At 36.2% G+C, this 21,696-nt stretch overlaps 1 protein-coding gene across 1 annotated transcript in view; it reads left to right on the forward strand.

Annotated features, from left to right (window-relative positions):
- LOC112047349 (uncharacterized) overlaps positions 1-21,696 on the forward strand; it is a 102,201-nt gene that overhangs the window by 65,362 nt on the left and 15,143 nt on the right. The window contains exons 3-9 of the mRNA XM_024084446.2: positions 704-840; positions 1,495-1,695; positions 9,345-9,581; positions 12,375-12,481; positions 13,354-13,573; positions 15,360-15,509; positions 20,350-20,496. Of these exons, the coding sequence (XP_023940214.2) occupies positions 704-840; positions 1,495-1,695; positions 9,345-9,581; positions 12,375-12,481; positions 13,354-13,573; positions 15,360-15,509; positions 20,350-20,496 (1,199 nt within the window). The remainder of the gene's footprint in view (positions 1-703; positions 841-1,494; positions 1,696-9,344; positions 9,582-12,374; positions 12,482-13,353; positions 13,574-15,359; positions 15,510-20,349; positions 20,497-21,696) is intronic.

Raw genomic sequence — 21,696 nt, forward strand, 5'->3', positions numbered from 1 at the left:
AAAAATGATGGTACTGGTAGTAAACCACAGTATAGTTCATTGCACTACCTATACATGCGCGTGGATTCTAGTATTAAGTATTTTGTAATTGAAGACAACCCTAACGTTGTCAGAATAGATAAAAGTTGTAGGTGAATAAAACAAAAGGCTATTAACTTCTTTGAACTGAATTGCACTCTATTGTGTCGTTGCGAGAGTCGCTATTTATTTAAATAAATGACGTAACGGAGTGAATCTTTTATACCTGTACGTAATTATGTATTCTGTACTAATATTATAAACGCGAAAGTTTGTATGGATGTTTGAATGTTTGTTACTCTTTAACGCCGCTACTACTGAAGCGATTTGGCTAAAATTTTGAATGGAAATGGATTTTACTCTGGATTAACTACTTTACTGGCTACTTTTTATCCCGAAAAATCCATGGTTTCCCGAGATTTGCGAAAACTGATGATTTTAATGATATGAATATTTGTTACTCTTTCACGCCTCGACTACTTAACCGAATTAATTAAAATTTGGTATTGAGATATATTATAGCATGGATTAACACATAGGCTACTTTTTATGCCATAAAAATCCATGGTTCCCGAGGGATTTGTGAAAAACTAAATTCCACGCGGACGAAGTCGCGGGCGTCCGCTAATATTTTAATATTTTGTAACTAAAATATAATTTTTTTAATATGAATATTTTGTTTCAGCTTGCAATAGAACGTACATGGGTGACGTAGGGCGGACCTACGAGTTGGAGGTGCGGAGGCCGAGGGAAGACCACCTGCCCTTCGTGTGTCATCTTAACTTCACCGCTAATGGCGGAAGCTATGGCGATATTATACAGGTAACTACATTATACATATTTTTATCTACTCTTTTACTAAAAAACTTCAGTTCTAAATTTAAAAAAAATCAGGTACAGGTAAATGATATAATAAGAAGTTATTAAATTAAATCGTAGTTTTACAAAGTAACTTTAAAAAAATAATTTTAGCTTTAGGTCCCGTAGCTTTTTAATGTTTTTTTTTTAATACACAAGCGTGATTTTGAGTTTTGAATTTCAAAATTTGGCGTCATTTAAATTAAATATCTATAAAATATTGAAATCTAATAATCTAACAAAAATGACATAACTGCTATATAAACAATAGTGAAAACAAAAATCAATTTTTGAAATTTTGTTTCCACTAGAAAGCCTCTGTTTGCCTTCCTCTTAGTATTAATTTCCGTAATAATTCATCGAATTCTGATGTGGTTTACAGTTACATTACGCAAAGTACGTGAAGCATTTAGACTTTGTTTTATTAAGATCTGTAAGGAGAACTAAAGGAAAAAAAATATTCTTTAAAAAACAATATGTCTTTCTTTATAAAAGTACAAAAGAAAAATTAACCTTTAGAAAAAAAAAACACTTACTTCTCGAACGTGTCCCAGAATAAACCCCGAAGGAACCGTAGAAAGTCGCTAAGAGATCCCTAACCACATAATCTTGTTTCAGCTAACATTCGACACGTTCACCGTAGGCAAGTTCGTGTCCTTCACGTCGGACGGATGTCCGGACGGACACATGACGATAGTTGAGAACAGTCCATCACCCCCCACGGGGCAATGGTGTGGCTCGGCGTGGGGTTACACTGTATACTTCAGTGAGACTGACTCAATCAATATGACGCTTAGATTGGATAGACTGAGTCAACAGGTAAGATTTTGACATTTATACTTTTAGAAATAGAGCCGGCGATAGTTAGACATACTATAAATTAAGAGTATACTAATAGCAAAGCAATTTTGTAAAAGCAACAGGGTATCTGCGATCATTACTTTCGGAGTTACAGGGATTTAAAGGGTCAGATTTGCGGCGCGGCCGTGGATCCCTGAAAAACGCTCCATACAAAATGGCACGATTTAGTGACGTCGGTGGTTCGCCGATCGTTAGATTTGTATGGGCGTTCAAACAAAATTACTAATATCTTTGTTATTTGTGCGTTTATGTTTATTGTTACATTTATTGAAAAATGTCACATGTAATGTAAGGAAGCTATAACTGTATGAATTTTCATCTAATTACGATAAAAAAAATTTAATAGATTTTGAATTTTTATAATCATATTTATTTTGCAAATATCCAAACAATCTTTGCTTTTTATGTATAAATTAGTTAACATTGACCTTATTTACCCGAATGTATCATAAAAATCAATATATTCAAACCTAGTCATCATCCCCATTATGCATATTACATTACATATTACAAATAGGTTAGTATGGTGCTGCGCAACGCAATATAAGATTTTAGATACGAGTATAGCACAGAAAATCCGCGCGCATCTCCCACCCATCCGCAGTCGCCTCACGCGTCTTGAATTTATGTATGACCTGCGCGTAGCGACTTTACGTCAGCCTATTAAGGAGGCTGGGCCGATTGAGGTTTTCTGAATTGGTCCAGGTCTAGCTGGTGGTGTTGCGGTAGTTTATGAAATGTTCCCGTAGCTCAGTCATCAGGCGGCGAGTCGGAACACCGTGGGGTTTTAGTCGGTTGAAGTCTGACATAACCTTATTGCCTCCCCGTGGCGAGAAGGTATCCATGAAGATTTCCCCACTTTAAAAAAAAAAAAAAAGGTCTAGCTGGTGGTAGGCTTCGGCCGTGGCTAGTTACCACGCTACCGACAAACACGTACCGCCAAAGATTAAGCGATCCGGTATGACATCGTGTAGAAACCGAAAGGGGTGTGGTTTCATCCTCCTCTCAAGTTACCCGGCTTCCATCATGCTAACTTGTAAAAAATAAAAAAAAAATTACCAAATTTAAAATGAGCTATTTCTGGCTATCGCACGTTCTTTAAGAGACGTTGTTCCGAGATCCAATAAACGGTGTGGTTCCGAGGTGTTGCAATGCCGAAACCGCAATGGTGAGTGTAGTGTTGATCCACACCCCAAGGACAAACATCGAACTAGCCGCCGCGCCAGGCGTCGCTCTCAGGTGACACTAATCTATACTAATATTATAAAGCTGAAGAGTTTGTTTGTTTGTTTGATTGAACTACTAATCTCTGGTCTGATTTGAAAATTTTTTTCGGTGTTAAATAGCCCATTTATCGAGGAAGGCTATTTATTATCGCCATATTCCTACGGGAACGGGAACCGCGCGGCGTCAGCTAGTCAGTTGTATGCGGGACCCTAAAAAAAGGTGTAACCAAAAGAATGTCAATAATGAATTATGAATTATGAAAATGTCTAAAAATTGGTTTCCATAAATGGAGCAAATTTAAAAAACTGATTTTAATTTAAGATAATTTTACTATCATCAGTTTTGTACATTTGAATAAAAATAATTACTAAGCCACCTGAAAATATTATATTTATATTTTTGATTAAGATAATTAAAATAGTAAAGCAACGTCGCTTAAAAAAAAAATAACATATCCATCCATATTTTCTGGATGAAAGGTATCTATGTTTTTTTTTTGTACCTATTCTTGAAAACGTGTATAGAAAACTGCAGGATAATCGTTAGAAGCGTATAAAAATAACAAACTTTTATATTATTCGTACATAAACTATAAAAATTATAAATGAAATGAATAAAAAGCCCTTTATTTGTTCGCTCAAAACATTCTCAGTTCGTGAAGCGCGGTTGTTATCCAAAGCCTCTAATAATAAATGATTGTTAAGCATAGGTTTGAAATCTAGATCAGTTGTTTCACTGGTTCGCTTTTAATGGGTCACTACAGTTGTATGGATGTAGCATGGAAATGGCGTAGCGATGATCATTGTTGTCCCCGTTTCTGTAACATGTTGAATTTATAATTGAATGTATACATGTGTTTCTATCTCATCTCATGTGTTGTTAGCCCAGTGGATATGACCTTTGCCTCCGATTCCGGAGGGTGTATGTTCGAATCCGGTCCGAGGCATGCAATCCAATATGGCGGCCTCCCCAAGATGGCGGACTGGCTGTTTGAAATCCACAACCATGATATGGATATCAAATGAAAGAGTTTGCTGCCAGGAATAAGAAAAAAAAGTCACGTGACTTAAATCCATTTGTAATTTTTAGTGCGTTCTAAAAGCATATTTTTTAAGATTTTTTGACTATTTAAAGTTATTGTAAGAACTTACAGTGATACTAAATGCTCCTAACAACAAATTTTGTTTATATACATAACTAATGTTTATTTGTTATATAAGAAATACAACTGGAGCAGCGTTATATTTGCATCTACCTATAATTAACAATATTTGTGTGACATCAATTATTATTGATTGGATACTCGTCTGATAGACTTTATATAGCGCTGTAGTAATTATAAAGTTGTTAGGTGGTGTAATTAAGGCGCGATCGATATAATTACAGAGGTTAGGTTCGAATAGAACTGATTCATTCAAGTACAATTTACAATATGTACAGACGATGCATAGTCATGATTTTTATTTCTTTACATTTCTTCCTTAACTATTCTTAACGGTAGAGATAGGGTGGGGGTAGGGTAGGGCAGGGGGTAGCGTAAGGTAGGGGGTAGGGTAGGGATAGGGAAGAGGTAGGGTAGGGAAGAAGTGCACAAAAGTAGAAGCGATTCTTTACCGTGTCCGTTAGTTATTTTTATAGTAATGCTTCATAATATGGTAAAGTTTCAAGCAATTATTGTCAAATTTGGGCCATATTTAAAGTATTTTCAGAAACACAATATTATGAGGTCAGAAAGGTATCATACGTACTAAAAAAGAAGTTCAACCTGGCCTCGAAAAGACCTCTTACGCACTGTTTGAAAGTCCATGAAAAATGACCCCGCAGTGAACGTGTTAATTTAATTACATTTACAATGTCTTACAACCTAGAGTTCTATACGTTTCGTTAATCATAATAATTTGTCTTCTAATAATATTAGTGTTAAACTAAACTCGAAGTTCAGCATTAGCATAAATCGATCGACCATAATGCAAATGAGAGAAAGATATAATCTATGATAATCGCTATCGCTCATTTGCAAGTTGACTAAGCAAGTAAATTTGCTTAGCTTGATCAGCTACTTTGCAACTCTGTACTAACTTACAAATTAACAGCATCAGCTCATCACAAAGTTAATCCTAATAAGGGAGCAGATATTTATCTTCATTAGAGTATCTAAGCACCCCTTTATGTTACACCGACTTGACGTAACAAACATGTTTTCACTTGTGACTCGCCCAATATTTCACATCGCCCCGAGTTTACCGGTTCGGTGCCCTTTACTTTATCTCCCTTTAGCAGGCACATTATCTGAACCAAGGGTTGAACTTTCGATCAATTAATTAAGCGATGATTACGAACACCCTCCGGGCTGGATAGGTCCAATTACGATAATTAATATTATTACTTTCATATTTTAATAAAGGCAATTATGTTCGCGTCACAGAATCTGTTTAAAATATCTAGCGATCGGATCGGGTTTTCCTCCCAATTTTAGATCAGTTACAGTAGTGAACATCAAGCGGGTTGGTTGCAGGGAGCCGCTGGATGCTGGTGACTTGAGACTGATGTGCTTGGAAGTCCATGAATGAGGTTTATGTCCAGTAGGCGACGTCCATCGGCTGATAATGATGATGATGATGACAGTAGTGAACGATCAGTTTTACCAATGTTCTGAGTGGATCCTATAAATTGGAGGTCCGAGAGCTGGTCGTCATCACCATTCACCAGAACATGTAGTCGATTCTTTAAATTTGCTAGATGCTCGCAAAACTGTTTTGCAAAATAATTAAGAACCTCAGTAAGTAGACAGTGAGTTATTATAGTGCAGAGTTGGAATTTTTTTGTTATATTTTTTTACAATAACTCGAAACTTGTAAATCGCAGTTGTACATTAAAATTTTATTTCATAGCTGAAGCCAATGATATTTTCTCATAGGGCCTAGTGCCCGTATCAAAATTGAGGAGACAAATGTGCATAATTGTCTTAATTTCCTTCATTCGATTATTAAACAACAAAAGTTATTTAAACACTTGATACCTGAATATTATCTACAATGTCGAGTTGTGTGTTTAGGAAATGTAAAAACTATATATGAAAAAAAAATGTACAATGTAAGTCTTTTTTAATTTTTTATTCTCTACAGGTTAGCCCTTGACTACAATCTCACCTGATGGTAAGTGACGATGCAATCTAAGATGGAAGCGGGATAACTTGTTAGGAGTAGAATTAAATCCACACTCCTTTCGGCTTCTACACGACATCGTACCGGAACGCTACTCGCTTAGCGGTACGTCTTTGTCGGTAAGGCCGAAGCCTCCCACCAGCCAGACCTGGACCAATTGAGAAAACCTCAATCGGCCCAGCCGGGGATCGAACCTAGGACCTCCGTCTTGTAAATCCACCGCGCATACCACTGCGCCACGGAGGCCGTCAAACAATGTCAACACAATATTTTGCTTACACGTATGAGCTCAGTAGTGTCGCTAAATTCGAATCACTTTTTGCAGTAATTTTGTTGGCACGTAACATATCTATAGTATAAAATAATCATTGACTGTATTTATACGACAGATTGACTAGTCGTATATTAATTTGACCGCAGGTAAATTTTAGTTAAAATCCAGTTTACATTTTTTATATGATAACAATGCAATTACTTATTTAGTGTAGGTAATCCTTCGCAAAATAGAACATATTAGTCCTATTTAAACACACCGTATTAACGGCCTGGCATGGTAATTTCGAATGGTATTAAAGGATTAGTTATTGATTTCGGTTCGGTATTCAGTAATCAGTACCTATCTATTAATTTATGGGTTCGTTTATTGAATTATGTAACAATACTACTCATAATTTACAATTTATGTTGAGAAATACTTGAAAACTCATCAATGGATGTGGAACTAAAACAAAATAATAATTTGTGTTAGTGTGATTTATGGTACTTAGGCCTCTCTCTTAACTCTGCTTTAATATAGGTCGGAAATCTTAAAGTGATCAAGACTCTTTTCTTCTTCTTCTTTCTGATCGAATTCTTCATGGCTGTAGCTCGTGTCCGCAATTCAGTAACCTTTTTTTATTATATTTTCTTCCACTCGCTCCTGTTCTCTAATTTTTTCTTTAACTAGCTGACGCCGCGTGGTTTCACCCGCGTAGTTCCCGTTCCCGTAAGAATACGGAGATAATATATAAAATTCCTCGATAAATGGGCTATCTAACACTAAAAGAATTTTTCAAATCGGACCATTCTTCCTGAAATTAGCGCGATCAAACAAACAAACAAACTCTTCAGATTTATAAAATTAGTATGGATTTAATAAATAAAACTGATTCTATATGAACCGAGAAAGCTGTATTTTGGGCGTGACGTGGGGGGAGCCTAAAGAAGCTTAACTTCAAATTCTCGATCAAGATTCCCTATGTGCATTTTTATTACAAAAACATAATCTTTTATGGGTAAGAATTTCAAGAGTATTTTTCAATATTTCATTGTATATCCAACGTGATCCAGATGGTTATTTGGTAACCATAAAAATCATATAAGGCAACAGATATCGGCGATATTATAATGAAAAGAGTTGCTGCCATAGAAGCTATATTCTAGGTAAAGTCATGACCAGTCTTTGAACTGAACAATTTTAATATCACGTCTGTATCTAATGAGTTTGGTTTTAAAAATCGCAGTAATTAAATAATTATGAAATAACTCTAACATTTCATTAGCGCTTAAAAACAAGTCTCCCATTAAACATTTTAATGATTGTTAAAAGCAAATAGAAGCATTAACAAAGTAAAGGTGTCTGCAAAAGAACCTTAAATTTAAAAAGGTAATGTAAACATACGGGTAAATGTGGAAAATTAAACGGCACCCGCTTTTATAATTACACATGACAATTACAGTACGACTAACGACTTTCTTTGTGCTAATTGGTAGGTAACATTTTCACTATCTTTCGTGACAATGTAACAATGTATTGTTTTAAAGTGATCAATATACTACTTTCCCTAAGCAAGCGGGGGAAAGGGGGAGAGTTTTAAATTTTCTTCCTAAAACATTGAAAATTTCTTTAAAGAAATAAAGGCACAGTACTTCATAGTCCAACCAAGGACACAATTTGCGTGATCTTAAGGCTAAATTACCAAATATTGCATTTTTGGACATCAGAAACGGATTAAAGGGCAAAATTAAACTCTGTCAGGTCTCACAATTCCCATCAGGAATGTTACTCATAAATCCTCGAGTAGCAGAAAACGACCTTGACCGTCCCGGACTTGTGACCGATGGATGTAGGGTTAAGGCTCCTTTAAGGCATGTCAACACTCATACGGGGAAGGAGAGAAATGTTAGTGACATAGATATTGACTTACACAGTTGGCTTCTTGTGATCTCTAAAGTACGAGGGTGTATCACCTCCAACTTTCCAATTCCGGGCAATACATAATAATCCAAGTATCAAACCACTTTCGTAATTTCGTACAAATAAATCAAAAGTAATTATCATTGAAACTAACGCAACTAGTGAATGATAGACGTTAATTACTACCGACACCTTGGGTTTGAGGGTGTGAGATACTATTCCGACTTTACTTGGCTCGCAAGTTTCTAAGCGAGGCGTAAATGCGGAAGGGTAGAGGGTGGGTACAGGGTACCAGGGACGGGCACGATTTCAGCACGTATTGCGACCGCATACTTAGTTATTGCGATCCGTGGTATCCTTTGTAATATTACGTGTGTGTATTTAGAGTATTTGTTGTTAGAAGACAACCTAAAAAAGAATAAGAGAGAGGAAATATTTAAAAGAGTTCAACAATACAAAGCATTACAAAGAATCAACATATTTGTTTTTTCCTTTACATACAAAACTATTACTTTTACTATTACATAATTTTAACAAATTTTTGGGCTAGGGTTTACAATATCAAAATATTTTAACTAACTGAAATTGGCACAAAGCGTTAAGCGTTCTTTTATAAAAAAAACTGTTCCTGTGGAATTCCATCGGCTGATATGATGATGATGATTTACAATGCGCTGAAAGAGAGATCGATGTTTTCAATGCCAATGGTTTGGTCGACAATACGTCTTTATCAGTTCCCAAGATACAGACACATCTTACAGTGGAATTCATAGACGTTGCAGGGACACCCCTAAGGGACCATTGACCCGCTGAGTATCCAATTTAAATTCGACACTCAGCTGGCGAAGGAACCCTGGGGGCGCCCCTACAACGTCTACGAATTCCACTGTTAGGCTTACAGGAAAAATGCAAATTCGGAACTCTGTCCAAAGTTGTTAGCCAAACAGAATACACAACTAAACAAAGGGAGACGTAGACAATTAAGTCTGATAATTTTAATTCATCTTACACATGTATGTAATGAGTCATTTCGCTTTTAGGGAGTCGGATACAATTTCGACTTCAAGTTGGCGTACAAGTTTCTAAGAAGGAGCGAGGCGAGACTGCGGTACGGGAATGCGACTGTGGGCGCCTGGAGGGGGGAGCGGGTTGCCGGCACATATTGTGACCGCATACTGAGCGACTGTGATCTACGTGCATGTCGAATACAGTCCCCCAACTTCCCCGGCGTGTATCCACGTAATGCTTCGTGTGTCTACCGGATCGAGCATACTAAGGTAAATACTCAGACCAATTACTACAGGACCTGCCTCGCTAGACGTTACCCCTCTGTCTAAAGTATATGATCACGATCTAACGTGTTTATACAAACTGCGTCTAAGAATCGACGTTTCACTATATTAAAATTACACGAGTGTGCGTTACGATTTATCATAATACGTTGTTGTATGTAGTATAACGAAAGTGGATATATTTATTGGTGTTAAATATTTTTGATGTGTGAGTATACCTCGTCCCCCTCAAAAATGATGATGATTTTCATGTAGATACCTATGTGCTTATAGTCAGCCTATTTTAACAGCCAGTAATGCCTGCTTATAATAAAGGAAATATTGTTGAGCTTAGAATCACCACGTTGATTTTGTTGGCGGGTTTGTAAACTGAAGCTTGTTTCCAAATAGCAGTGCAGTTATTATGCATTACGGGTATACAATTATTTTTAACACTTTAAACATTTATAAAAGGATAGTCATATTAGTCCGGTTCCCAAATCGCGTCATATGAGAACACAAGGCTTATGATTGCGCTGTGTACAAAAACATATCTCAGCGGGACTAACCTCAAACAAGACTAGAAGTGTGCGCGTACTATGATTCAATTGTCCGTAAAGAGTTTCCATTAAGTTGTTCCAAGTTACGAAATATCAGGATTTAAATCAGGTAGCATTTTTAATATAATTACAGATAATATGTTAAATTCTGATCCACTTAGTCAAAATTTCGTATAGTCATAATTATTCGAGAAAATCGAAGTATATAGTTACAAAAATTTCCAATGCTTTATTTATAATATAATAATTTGCCGAAAACATTTCAAAATGCAAAACAAACACAGAAATTAAAAGCCCGGTTTACTTTAAACGAAATTACATAACCCTTTACATCTGGGTTAAGGGTGTCGCGAATTTACATTAAAACGAACATTTCACACATCGCGTAAGGCCGCGCGGTTGGTGCGGCTGTTTGTATTAATATTTAATTTAAAATTTACACCAGCCGTCTCCGCAGGCCTCCACATATACATATTATATAGCGAGAGCCTGCGACAGTCAGACATACCTTATTGTTTGTTTGTGTATTTTATTATTTTAGATAAGGCTACCATAGGCAAGTACAATAACCAATCATGGGGCTTAGAACGTAGTAGCTTTGGTCACAAGGAGCAATATCCTCAATGGAGATGGTCAATTTCAGGTCCACTCTTGTACCCCGTATCATTAAAATTTTAAAAATACAAGGATCTTATTAAAATTTATTAAAGTGAATAAATGTAACTAAATAAAAAGAAATAAATAAAATTAAAACCCAAGCTTTTGAGTTATATCAAGATGGCGTCCTTAAAACAAGTATGACATGACAATTGACAGCAAACGTCAAATCGAATACTCCATTGAAAACGTCATCGATCCGCCATTATTACCCGTATTAGTGTTGCATTTCTTTGGAGATAATGATTTCGAAAGAATTGAATAAAATTCGTAGATTAGTATAATCAAAAATAGTTAAAAAAATATCTTCTTTTATTTCCGCTAGGGTACAATGACTGGATCTGGGCTCCATACAATTTTGGACCATCTCCTTTCCAAGTATAATACGTTGTGATATTTTCTTTGGGGCATCATGAGACCCTTATGTTTATGGCAGCCCTTCGCTAGAGATCCTTAATATTATTATAAAAATAATCTACGAGTATATGTTTGACGACTGGGGACAAGATTTGTATTATTATTCTAAAGAAAATATTTGAAAAATGTGCTTTAAACTTGGACAGTCGAGTGCCTAGGCCATTGATACCTGCTACATTTCAAAGCCACCACTGTCCAAATACCGTAATTGGCTGATGAACTTACCTATTGTAAGAACGTGTCATAAGTCAAAGTCAAAATTTGTTTATTTCAATAAGGCTTAGTTTAGAAGCACTTTTGAAATGTCATGCTGTTTACCCGACTGCTAGAAGGGTTATTAGATAATGATGATAATTACTCTAAAACTTAAAATTAAAGTTTAAAGGTTACCAAATGCGCCACGTAAACTTTAAATCTTTATAAAATGTCTGGCAATCGCAGGCATTCAGTCCAATAGGTAAGAATCATTACATATAAAATGTTGCTACCTTGTGACCGACGAATAAACAATCGTATGCTTACTATCAAAGTTAAATTGTGTTTTTATGTGTACCTAGTATGTGATAACTTCTTTAATTCAAAAAGCTGAAAGTTTATTAGCTCGTGTCCCAACCATATTAGTGTGATTGGCATTATAAAGTTTGTAACGTGATGATTTTAATAGGTAGTAATTATAAGGTGTAAAATACCTACTATAAACGTATTTTTATAGTTTCTTACGATGAGAAGTTAAGGCCTTAGTCGACAGAAAATTAGCCTCATGACATGGGGCTCTTGAAGATGGTGGCTTTTTGCGATCGGGAAGCTTTTTGGGGACAGAGGGCATTTTTAGGACCCTGGAGCTCATCAGCTGTCTTCAGGCCACGGCTTACAACTATAGCAAAGACATTACCCTTACGCAGTCGGGTAAAAAGTGTCGTTACAATTTTTGGTCTTATTTTTTCCGTCCCTTTCGTAACGCGCGACAAGTAACTTCGTTTTAATACGCTTTGTACTTGAATCGTTGAGAGCCTCGACCCCTGAAATCTGCCACCACGGTCTAAAATACATAATTAGGTACTATATAAGCTTTAATATTAAGTTACGACGGTCTGGCTATACAACGCTTAATCAATATGTAAAGTATGTTGTTAGATGTGGAGATAAAAGGAAAACATCTTTCCAGATTCCAGCGGACAAACACGTCATGTTAGCGGTTAGACAAACGAACAGCCATAAAATACATATCAAAGATCAGATAGTGAAATATGACCGAAGTCAACGGGTCCTCAAGTAAGTAATTTGTTCAATTCTTCACCATATACAAGCCATCGAACGGTTTTATCCGCTTAGTTCCCTTTTCTGGGGGAATACGTGGATGAAATATAGTCTATGACATTCTCAGTTATCGTGGCTTTCAATTAGTAAAAAAAGAAATTAAATGTGGTTTAGTTAATTCAGAAATTACCACCTACAATCTCACAAAGTTTAATTCTACAATACTAGTATAGATTTCATATAATGTTAAAAGAAAATTACATCTTAATTTATCCTTTTTTTTCTTTTATTAAAAGTTTTAGTTTAATATAAGTTAATCATTTTATAAAGCCTTGTTAAACTTGCTTCTTAGTTTATTGTTGTAAAAAAATCCTTTGAACCAAAAATTCCATTACGAACGGATTGCAAGTACATTTAGCAAGTCTTCAAAAATGTGCACTGTTTGCAATCAGCTGTCAGGGTGTGTCGTTTTTAGTTGTAAACACTGTTCTGATTAAATGTAAAATTAATACTTAATATGACTAAAATATATTTAATTTCATTTTTATTTAATTGTAAATAGCTTTGAATATAAGTATTTAAAATTCCTTTGTAGCTATTACAAATTAAAACCCTTAAATTACATAAATTACATCTATCTATCATTATTTCAACATGTGTGCCTATACCCGAATCTGTGTTTACGTTTATCTCTTCCACAGTGGTTGTCTGGAAGAGATCGCTCTTTAGCGATAAGACCGCCATTTGTACATAAGTTTCTAAGTCTTATTATAAGTTATTGTTTATTTTTGTTTTTAGTGTACAGTGTACAATAAAGTATATTTCTTCTTCTTCTTATTCTTCTTCATCTATATTAAAAAAAGTTAACTAATTAATTGTTTTTTTAGAATATGGGACCAATGTAACGTCGTACAAGACTACCTAACAGTATGGGACGGCTTAACACGAGACTCTCCAGTACTTGTGCGTCTGTGTGGAGGGGACGCCGTACCGGACATAGTCAGCAGAGGACCCAACATGCTCCTAGAGTTCCATACTTCACCGTACGATAATCCATTCCATCCGGTGCCATTGAGTTATTTGCCTGGATTTGAACTTGAAGTTCAGGTAAGGTTTATACTTTGTTCATTTAATCCACCTTGCTTTATTAGGGGATGTCCGGGCAAAAGGGAACGCTTAACGCTTGACACCTTATGGAAAAATAACTATAAGAATCATATACAACGTATAAGGTGCCAGGAAGTATTTTCCATAACTTCAAGGTGTTGACGAGTCTACTTATAGGAGCCGAACTGTATAACTAATTTAAAAAAAAAATCTTTTTATGTCTTCGTACAAAGTTTTTTTATTATTTACAAGTTGGCCCTTGACTTCAATTTCACCTGATTGTAAGTGATGATGCAATCTTAGATGCAAGCTAACTTGTTAGGAGTAGGATGAAATCTTTTTCGGCTTCTACACGACATCGTACCGGAACGCTAAATCGCGGTACGTCTTTGTCGGTAGGGTGGTAAATACCCTATGTAGGCCGAAACCTACCACCAGCCAAAAAAAATTATGAAGTAATTTAAATAATTACGATTATCCATGTAACTCACACCGATATCTATATCCTTGCATTTTAAAATACGTGAAACTTGGCTACGTCATTATTATAAGTATGCGTATACGTGAGACGTTTTAAGATCGATTTGAAAAAGAAATATTATTTACCCGGAAAATATTCATTTTAGAACACTTTTCTTGAACATTTTTATTTAATTTTCGGTAAAGAATTCCCCAGAGTTATGGTAAATACCCAGCACCCTGTATAAAGTATTATTTAACATTAATGAATATGTATTTAAGCAGTAGATGAAAGCAATGGGAGGCCTTGTTATGAAATCCTTGAAAGTATTCACTTTGCCCGGGTTACCCCCTATCCTTTACAATAAAGTAATCGTTCGTTGATCGTACAGAATAAGAACCAAGTATGAACCATAATAAGTATGTGGTTAAAAAAATTCATTAACATGGTTCTCTAACTCAACTTATCGAAAAAATCGTGCTTTCCTTTGCACTTCTCTATAGATTTTTCATTGTGTAGAATTGTTAAGCAGATTAACAATTGTATTTCTAAATACCTTACGTGATATGGTATGATATACGGCTATTCTACTATGCCTAGGCTATGTAAATTATATAACGCACTTAGGCGGTCTATAGATATCCACATAGACTCACCAAGGACATATCGCAAGTTATTTGCTAAACTAATTTTTCTTTTTGTTTTTACCAATTCCATTTTATTTTTTGTATTATATAGTATATTCAAATAATAGTTGTAAAATGTTTCCTTTTCTTGTTACTGTAAAATGTATTTTTTTTTATGTAAACTGATTTTATGTAATCGTCAATTTATTTTAATATTACGGAAATGTGCGTGCCGTGTCTACCTTCATTTGATTGTGCAGAGCCTTGTGTTTGTGTTTTTTTTTTTTAGATTGTATTTTTTTGTATTTTTTACAGATTGTATCAGTCACATTTCAGGTGTGTGCATTCTAAGAAATTAAATATCTCGTGTCTCAAAGGGTGAAGGAAAAACATCGTGAGGAAATCTGCATACCAGAGAATTTGATTAATTCTCTGCGTGTGTGAAGTCTGCCAATCCGCATTTGACCAGCGTGGTGGACTATTGGCCTAAGCTCTCCCATTGTAAGAGGAGACTGTGAGCCGGATATCGGATGATAATGATAAGTGATGTACATGAACTTAAACTGTATTCGTACTTTCCTTTCGTTACACAATATATGAACGAAATACATCTGTCACATTCTGAACAACGCACGTTGTAGAAAACAATTCTTTTCATAACAAATCGCCCTGTTTGTATTACCAATATTATTCTTGGCAGGTACTGTACGTGGACAAAGATTCCCATTCGTACGTGAGCTCAGATGGGCGGTGTCGGTTTGTTCTGCGCTCTTCAGACAAGACGAGTGGCGTGCTAAGAAATCCGCGCCATTCTCTGCCCCCGAACACCTCTTGTGTTTATTACTTTCAAGTAAGTGGATAGGAATTTATTGTTTTGGTAAATGTTAGCTGCAAATTCAAGGATTCTTGGTTGTTTTTATCTCAACAACCCATGTTGATATTACCCATGTCTTTTTTGCTTCCAATAGTCCAAATAAGTGGTGCAGCAGAACTACATCGGGAGAAATATACAATACTAGCGGACGCCCGCGACTTCGTCCGCGTAAAAATTGATGTAAACTTCTCTACCTCTACCTTACCCTGCTCGTAAACCTACCCAACCCTACCCTACCCTACCCTACCCCTACCTTACTCCTACCCTACCGCTAACGCTAACCCTTCCCTCCCCCCACCTTACCCTACCCTAACCCTACCCGTAACCTATCCATACCCTATCCTACACTACCCCTAGTCTACCCCTACCCTACCCCTATCTTACTCCTACCCTACCGCTAACCCTAACCCTTCCCTACCCCTACCTTATCCCTACCCTAACCCTGACCAAAAGACTATAATTTCCCAAGCGACTTCTATGCTAATACTATAAAGAGATAAAGTTTGTGTGGTTGTCGAGGGTAATCTCTGGATCTACTGGACCGATTTGGAAAATTCTTTTACCTATAGCAAGCTACATTATTTGCGAGTGTCATAGGCTATGTTTGGTCCTCATATTCATACGGAAACGGGAACCACGTAATTGAAACCGCGGGGCGTCATATAGCGGCATTTCTGCGACTTTCAGAATTTTTTTATTATCTCCGAAAGTATATAACTAATTAACATACTGTAAAGGGCAAATCTTATCCCTATAATATCCTTGTGATTATTAAATCATTTATTTTGATAAGGAATTAAGTTTAGTTGTGTAAATAATGACGTAAAACTTAGTTTAAAATTTAAATAATTTATTAAAGTACTAAAGGTACTATATCTGCTAAAATATAAAAGATAGATATATGGTGTCGCGGACTTTTTTGTACAAATTTTAAAGGTTCAAAAAGCCTCCATACATTTATTTCAGTTATACGCAATGGTTGAGGCAGCGCATGCGAATAAGTAAGTTTTTCGGTCTGACCTGTAGGAGAAAACCCGCGATATCTCAGTAGTTATATATGATAGAAATATGAAATATAGCCTATAGCACTCCCCGATAACGTAGCATTCTACTGGTGAAAGAATTTTTAAAATCGGTCCAGTAGTTCCGAAGATTACCCCATTTCAAAAAATTGTTACAAACTTACAAACTTACAAACTTACAAACTTACAAACTTACAAACTTTACCTCTTTATAATATTAGTATAGATAGTATAGATATAGACTAGCGGACGCCCGCGAATTCGTCCGCGTGGAATTTAGTTTTTCACAAATCAACAAAAAGTAGCCTATGTGTTAATCCAGGCTATAACATATCTCAATACCAAATTTCAGCTAAGGCGGTGCAGTAGTCGAGGCGTAAAAGAGTAACAAACGTTCATATCATAAAAATCATCATTTTTCGCAAATCTCGGGAAGCCTTGAATTTTTTGGGATAAGAATGTACCCCTTATGTTAATCCAGAGTAAAATCTATTTCCATTCCAAATTTCAGCCAAATAGCTTCAGTAGTAGCGGCGTCAAAGAGTAACAAACATCCAAACATCCATACAAACTTTCGCGTTTATAATATTAGTAGGATATTGATACATGGAGGCCCATAGGGTCTAAAAAATGATTTTATTACTATTAAATATGTTACGTACCTACTACCTACAATATCACCTCAAAAAGTGTAAAAATTCAGCTACTCCTCTGGGCGCACATGCATAATTTTGTATAAATTACTCACATTACATATTTATGTATGTACAGTTTTTATACTCCTGAACACACGCTACTCATCTATATTCGATACTAAAATATAAAGCTTAAGAGTTTGTTTGTTTGATTGAACGCGCTAATCTCAGGAACTACTGGTCCGATTTGAAAAATTCTTTCAGAATTAGATAGCCCATTTATCAAGGAAGGCTATAGGCTATATATTATCTCAGCACTCTTACGGGAAAGAAAACCACGCGTCAACAACAACCGCGGCGTCAGCTAGTTGATTATAATATTATTTAGGTATTCTAATGCTCAAAAACTTTCATTATTAACTATGCGACTACATGAAATGAAGCCAATGTGCCTTTCTTCGTCTCAGTTACGAAATGCTAGTGCCACATCTAATGGCATAATCATTGGTTCTCCCATAGAGAACAGAACCTTTGCCGTAGGGCGTAGTTGTAAGTTGATGCTGAAAAAGACATGATAAAAGTATTATCATTATCATCATCACTATTTTTAATGACCAACCTACACTACAGGCTTCTTTTTTAAGAGCGACATAGGAGCATTTATCATAGACACGTAGAGTGTTTTACAGATAGCATAGATATGGTGACTGTCGCTTATATGACGTTCATAATACGTACTACTATCGTGAATGGCGGCAATCTTTGAAGAGTGAAACGAACTGTCATCCGCACCATCCTACATGAAACAAGCTGTAGTGGGCTATGGTAATATATAATAGAAAAGGCAAGTCAATCTTGTCTATTTGTAGTAACTTTTCAACTACGGATTAAGCATTTATTTTCTGAATTTTCTAATATATTGTACTACTTAATTATAATACTACTCAATTAGAATGCAGACAATTTCAATCATCATCATCTCCTTAATATAATTTCAATCATCATAATCCCACTTATGTGGGGTCGGAAAAATATCGATCTTTTCCATTCGTCTCTATTACTAGTCAATTCATCATCCACTCCTTTTACACACATGTCATCTTAATGCAGACAATTTTAATATCATATTGAAATTGTCATCAATAGTTTGCAATTAAGGCCGAATTCAAAATTTATATCTAATAATAAAATTATGTAATGTAAGTTTTATGTATATATCGAAAACTATCCCTTATCTGAAGTTAAAATTGGAGTACCGAGCGACGTGCTGAAAAGAGTAAAAAAATTCTAAAGACAAGGAGGCGTTTGACAAACTTTTCACTTAAGAAAGTAGCGCTAGACGTTACACACTAGTGTTTAGTGGTAAAATGTTGTACGGGGGTATTTTAACCTTCAGAAAAACATACAATTGTGTACGGATTGTGATGTAATTCTTTATTTCTTATAAGCTAAGCTAAGCCCACTTATACATTAGAGCAACGCGGTAGGTGGATTCCTCTTTAAGCGAATATAGAGCTTAGACCCGCCACGCTGCTAATGTGAATTAGCAGTTTTTGGTGGATAATATTTGATTTTGTAACGATCATAATCGTCGGCTTTACTTACTCTTCAAGGCACGGATGTCCAATACGATTTTACCAAATACAGGCTAAAAATAACTGAAAACTTCTTTTAATATAGAAAAACTTGTACATATGGAGGCACTCTACAAACTTATTTGATTTGATTAGCTACAAATCTATATATTATATAAAAGAAAATCGTGTTAGTTACTCCACTTATAACTGAAGAACGGCTGAACCGATTTAGCTGAAAATTGGCATGGAGGTAGTTTAGAGCCAGGAGAAGGACATGGGATACTTTTTATCCCGTTCGACAGCATTCCAGTGTGACTTGATATGAAACGCAAAACGCAAATGAAAGCTATGTAATTGACGTATAATGACAGACAGATATGTAATTAGGGTAGGGGTAGGATAGGGGTAGGGTAGGGGTAGGGTAAGGGTAGGGTAGGGTAGAGTAGGGGTAGGTTAGGGTAGTGGTAGGGTAGGGGTAGTTGAAAGTTTACATCGAGTTTTACGCGGACGAAGTCACGGGCGTCCGCTAGTTAACTATAAAATTCCAAACGTTTACTAAATACACACATATGTACTCACTACTCTAACCTACACTACGTTTGAAATGATATCCCTCCATAAAGCTTCACTTAATACGCACAACATGGCGTAGAATACGTGAAGGCAGAGTCATCTAGGTCGTGGTTACTTTTGAATAGCTACATAGAGTCGCCGGCGAAGGTCCTTCTAAAGACAAACACTTAGCTGTATTTGTCCGCCTTTTGAGCGAACGAACTATTCAGGTAGAGAAATTCATTCCGTAGCTAAAGTTAAATTACTAACACAGAATGTTACGGCGTTAGGTAGACTTTCTAGTAAGTATGCGATCTCTTTGAAAATTGTATAGTTAACCAGTTTTATCTGTGTAGTTCCCGTTTATGTAAGAATACGGAGATAAGTAAAGTGGTGAAATCGTAACGAACGAACGAATAATAAAGACTGGGTGTCTTTATGCAAGCTAGCAACAAGCTGCCACACAGAGCTGCATCGTAGTAACTATCTGTATAGTATATATGTATACAATGGTTTCTATCTATATATTTCAGAGTATGAGCGGCACCTAGTAATAAAAATTTCCACCGAAAGGGAGCCTTGGAAGAATGTAATATGTAATGATTTATGAAACAAAACATTTTAAAATTCATTTTTATTCGTTCATAAGATGAAAATCCGGTGATCCACTATGACGTTTTTCTGTTAAAATGATGACTTACATATGAATCGTAATTCAAACTAAATTCACAACTGTCGGGGGTTTATTAAATTTTTTAATTTTAACCCTTATTTTGGGTAAGTGTTCATTTACACGAGCGGCAATTCTACCGACGACCGCAGTCGACTGCAGTCGGCGATGTCTCGGCGACAGGCGACGGTGTCGCCGACTGCAGTAAACGACGTCTCGGCGACAGGCAATGGCAGTCGATTGCAGTCGGCGACGTCTCGGCGGCAGGCGACGGCGTCGCCGACTGCAGTCGACTGCGGTCGTCGGTAGAGTTGTCGCTTGTGTAAATGAAGCCTAAGGAAGTTATGCTTTTGTCTGCAGGGTCGTCCAAATGAAATAGTTTGGGTGTCGTTTGTCAAATATCACGCTGCGGGCACAGAGCCAGCGGGCTTCGACCAACAGAAGGACTGCTCCTCGCAACTCACTATATGGGACGGTGCAGCTCCAGATGCTGATCTCAATAGAAAGGTACAATATCATCTTTATCAACCCATATTCGGCTCACTGCTGAGCTCGAGTCTCCTCTCACCACCAGAGAATTAAGAAAATTCTACGGTATGCAGGTTTCCTCACGATGTAGGTACTGTGATGTATCACGTGTCTCAAATGGTGAAGGAAAACTTCCATTTGAACCATTTGAGACACGTGATATTTCATAAAATGTACACAAGTGAAAAGTTGGGAGGCGCATGCCTCGGATCGGATTCGAATACATACCCTCCGGAATCATACCCATTGGGCTATCACGGCTCATAGCCTCGTCGGCATAGATACGAAAAACATTCTTTTTGAGACATTCGCATTCAATACAAACAAACTATCAAAAATATCTTAATATTAACAGGTAACTATAGATTTTTTACAACTGTTTTTATTAATTTTTGATCTTTTTGGAATCACATGACACTTATTTTGTATTTACCCTGCATGATAAAGCTGTGTTTGGATTTTTTACGATAATTAGTGTATTTCATTTTTTTTTTTTTACTTACAATACGGGATTGGTGATAATAATCCGTCTGTTACATAATAAAAAAGAAAAGATAAATACATATAAAATAATAAGTACTAGTACTTTTCCGAATAATAAGGGACGTTTCAGTTTCCCTCTGTAGAAAATAGTCTAATACAAATTCATGAACAAATCTAGAGCAGTGCGGTTCATTTAAGATAATATGGAGAAGTAAATTGACCTCAGACTCCCCACACCGTTTGAATATTGGCGGAATCTATTATGAACCAATTATGGAAGTCTTTAGTATCAAATTAATTAGTTCAAAGCAATAAAAAGTGCTAACCCAAAGTCCCATTAGCGCGCACATTATCAGTTCTCAAAGCATCGTTCTCAAAGTTAAATGTAGTATACCCGTCTTAACTGCGGAGAGTAAAGTTTAAAATAATGAAATGTGGAATAACTTAGCTCGCAAACTTTGCTAGTGGAAGACTAATGCGATGATACAAATACAGAAACTATATAAAATCGGGCGTCTTCGCTTCTATTCGTGCCATTTCACTTTGCCAACTAGCGCTTCTTGCCACTTGACGTCGGGAGCCGAACATTAATTTTCTTTAATGTGTCTGAGTACTTTTACCAACTCTGAGCATTAAACATACGAAGCGATCGGAGAAGATGTGCATTCAGGGCGTTTTTATTCTAATACTAGTAAC

Source organism: Bicyclus anynana, chromosome 14 (assembly GCF_947172395.1).
Source record: "Bicyclus anynana chromosome 14, ilBicAnyn1.1, whole genome shotgun sequence".
NCBI lineage: Eukaryota > Metazoa > Arthropoda > Insecta > Lepidoptera > Nymphalidae > Bicyclus > Bicyclus anynana.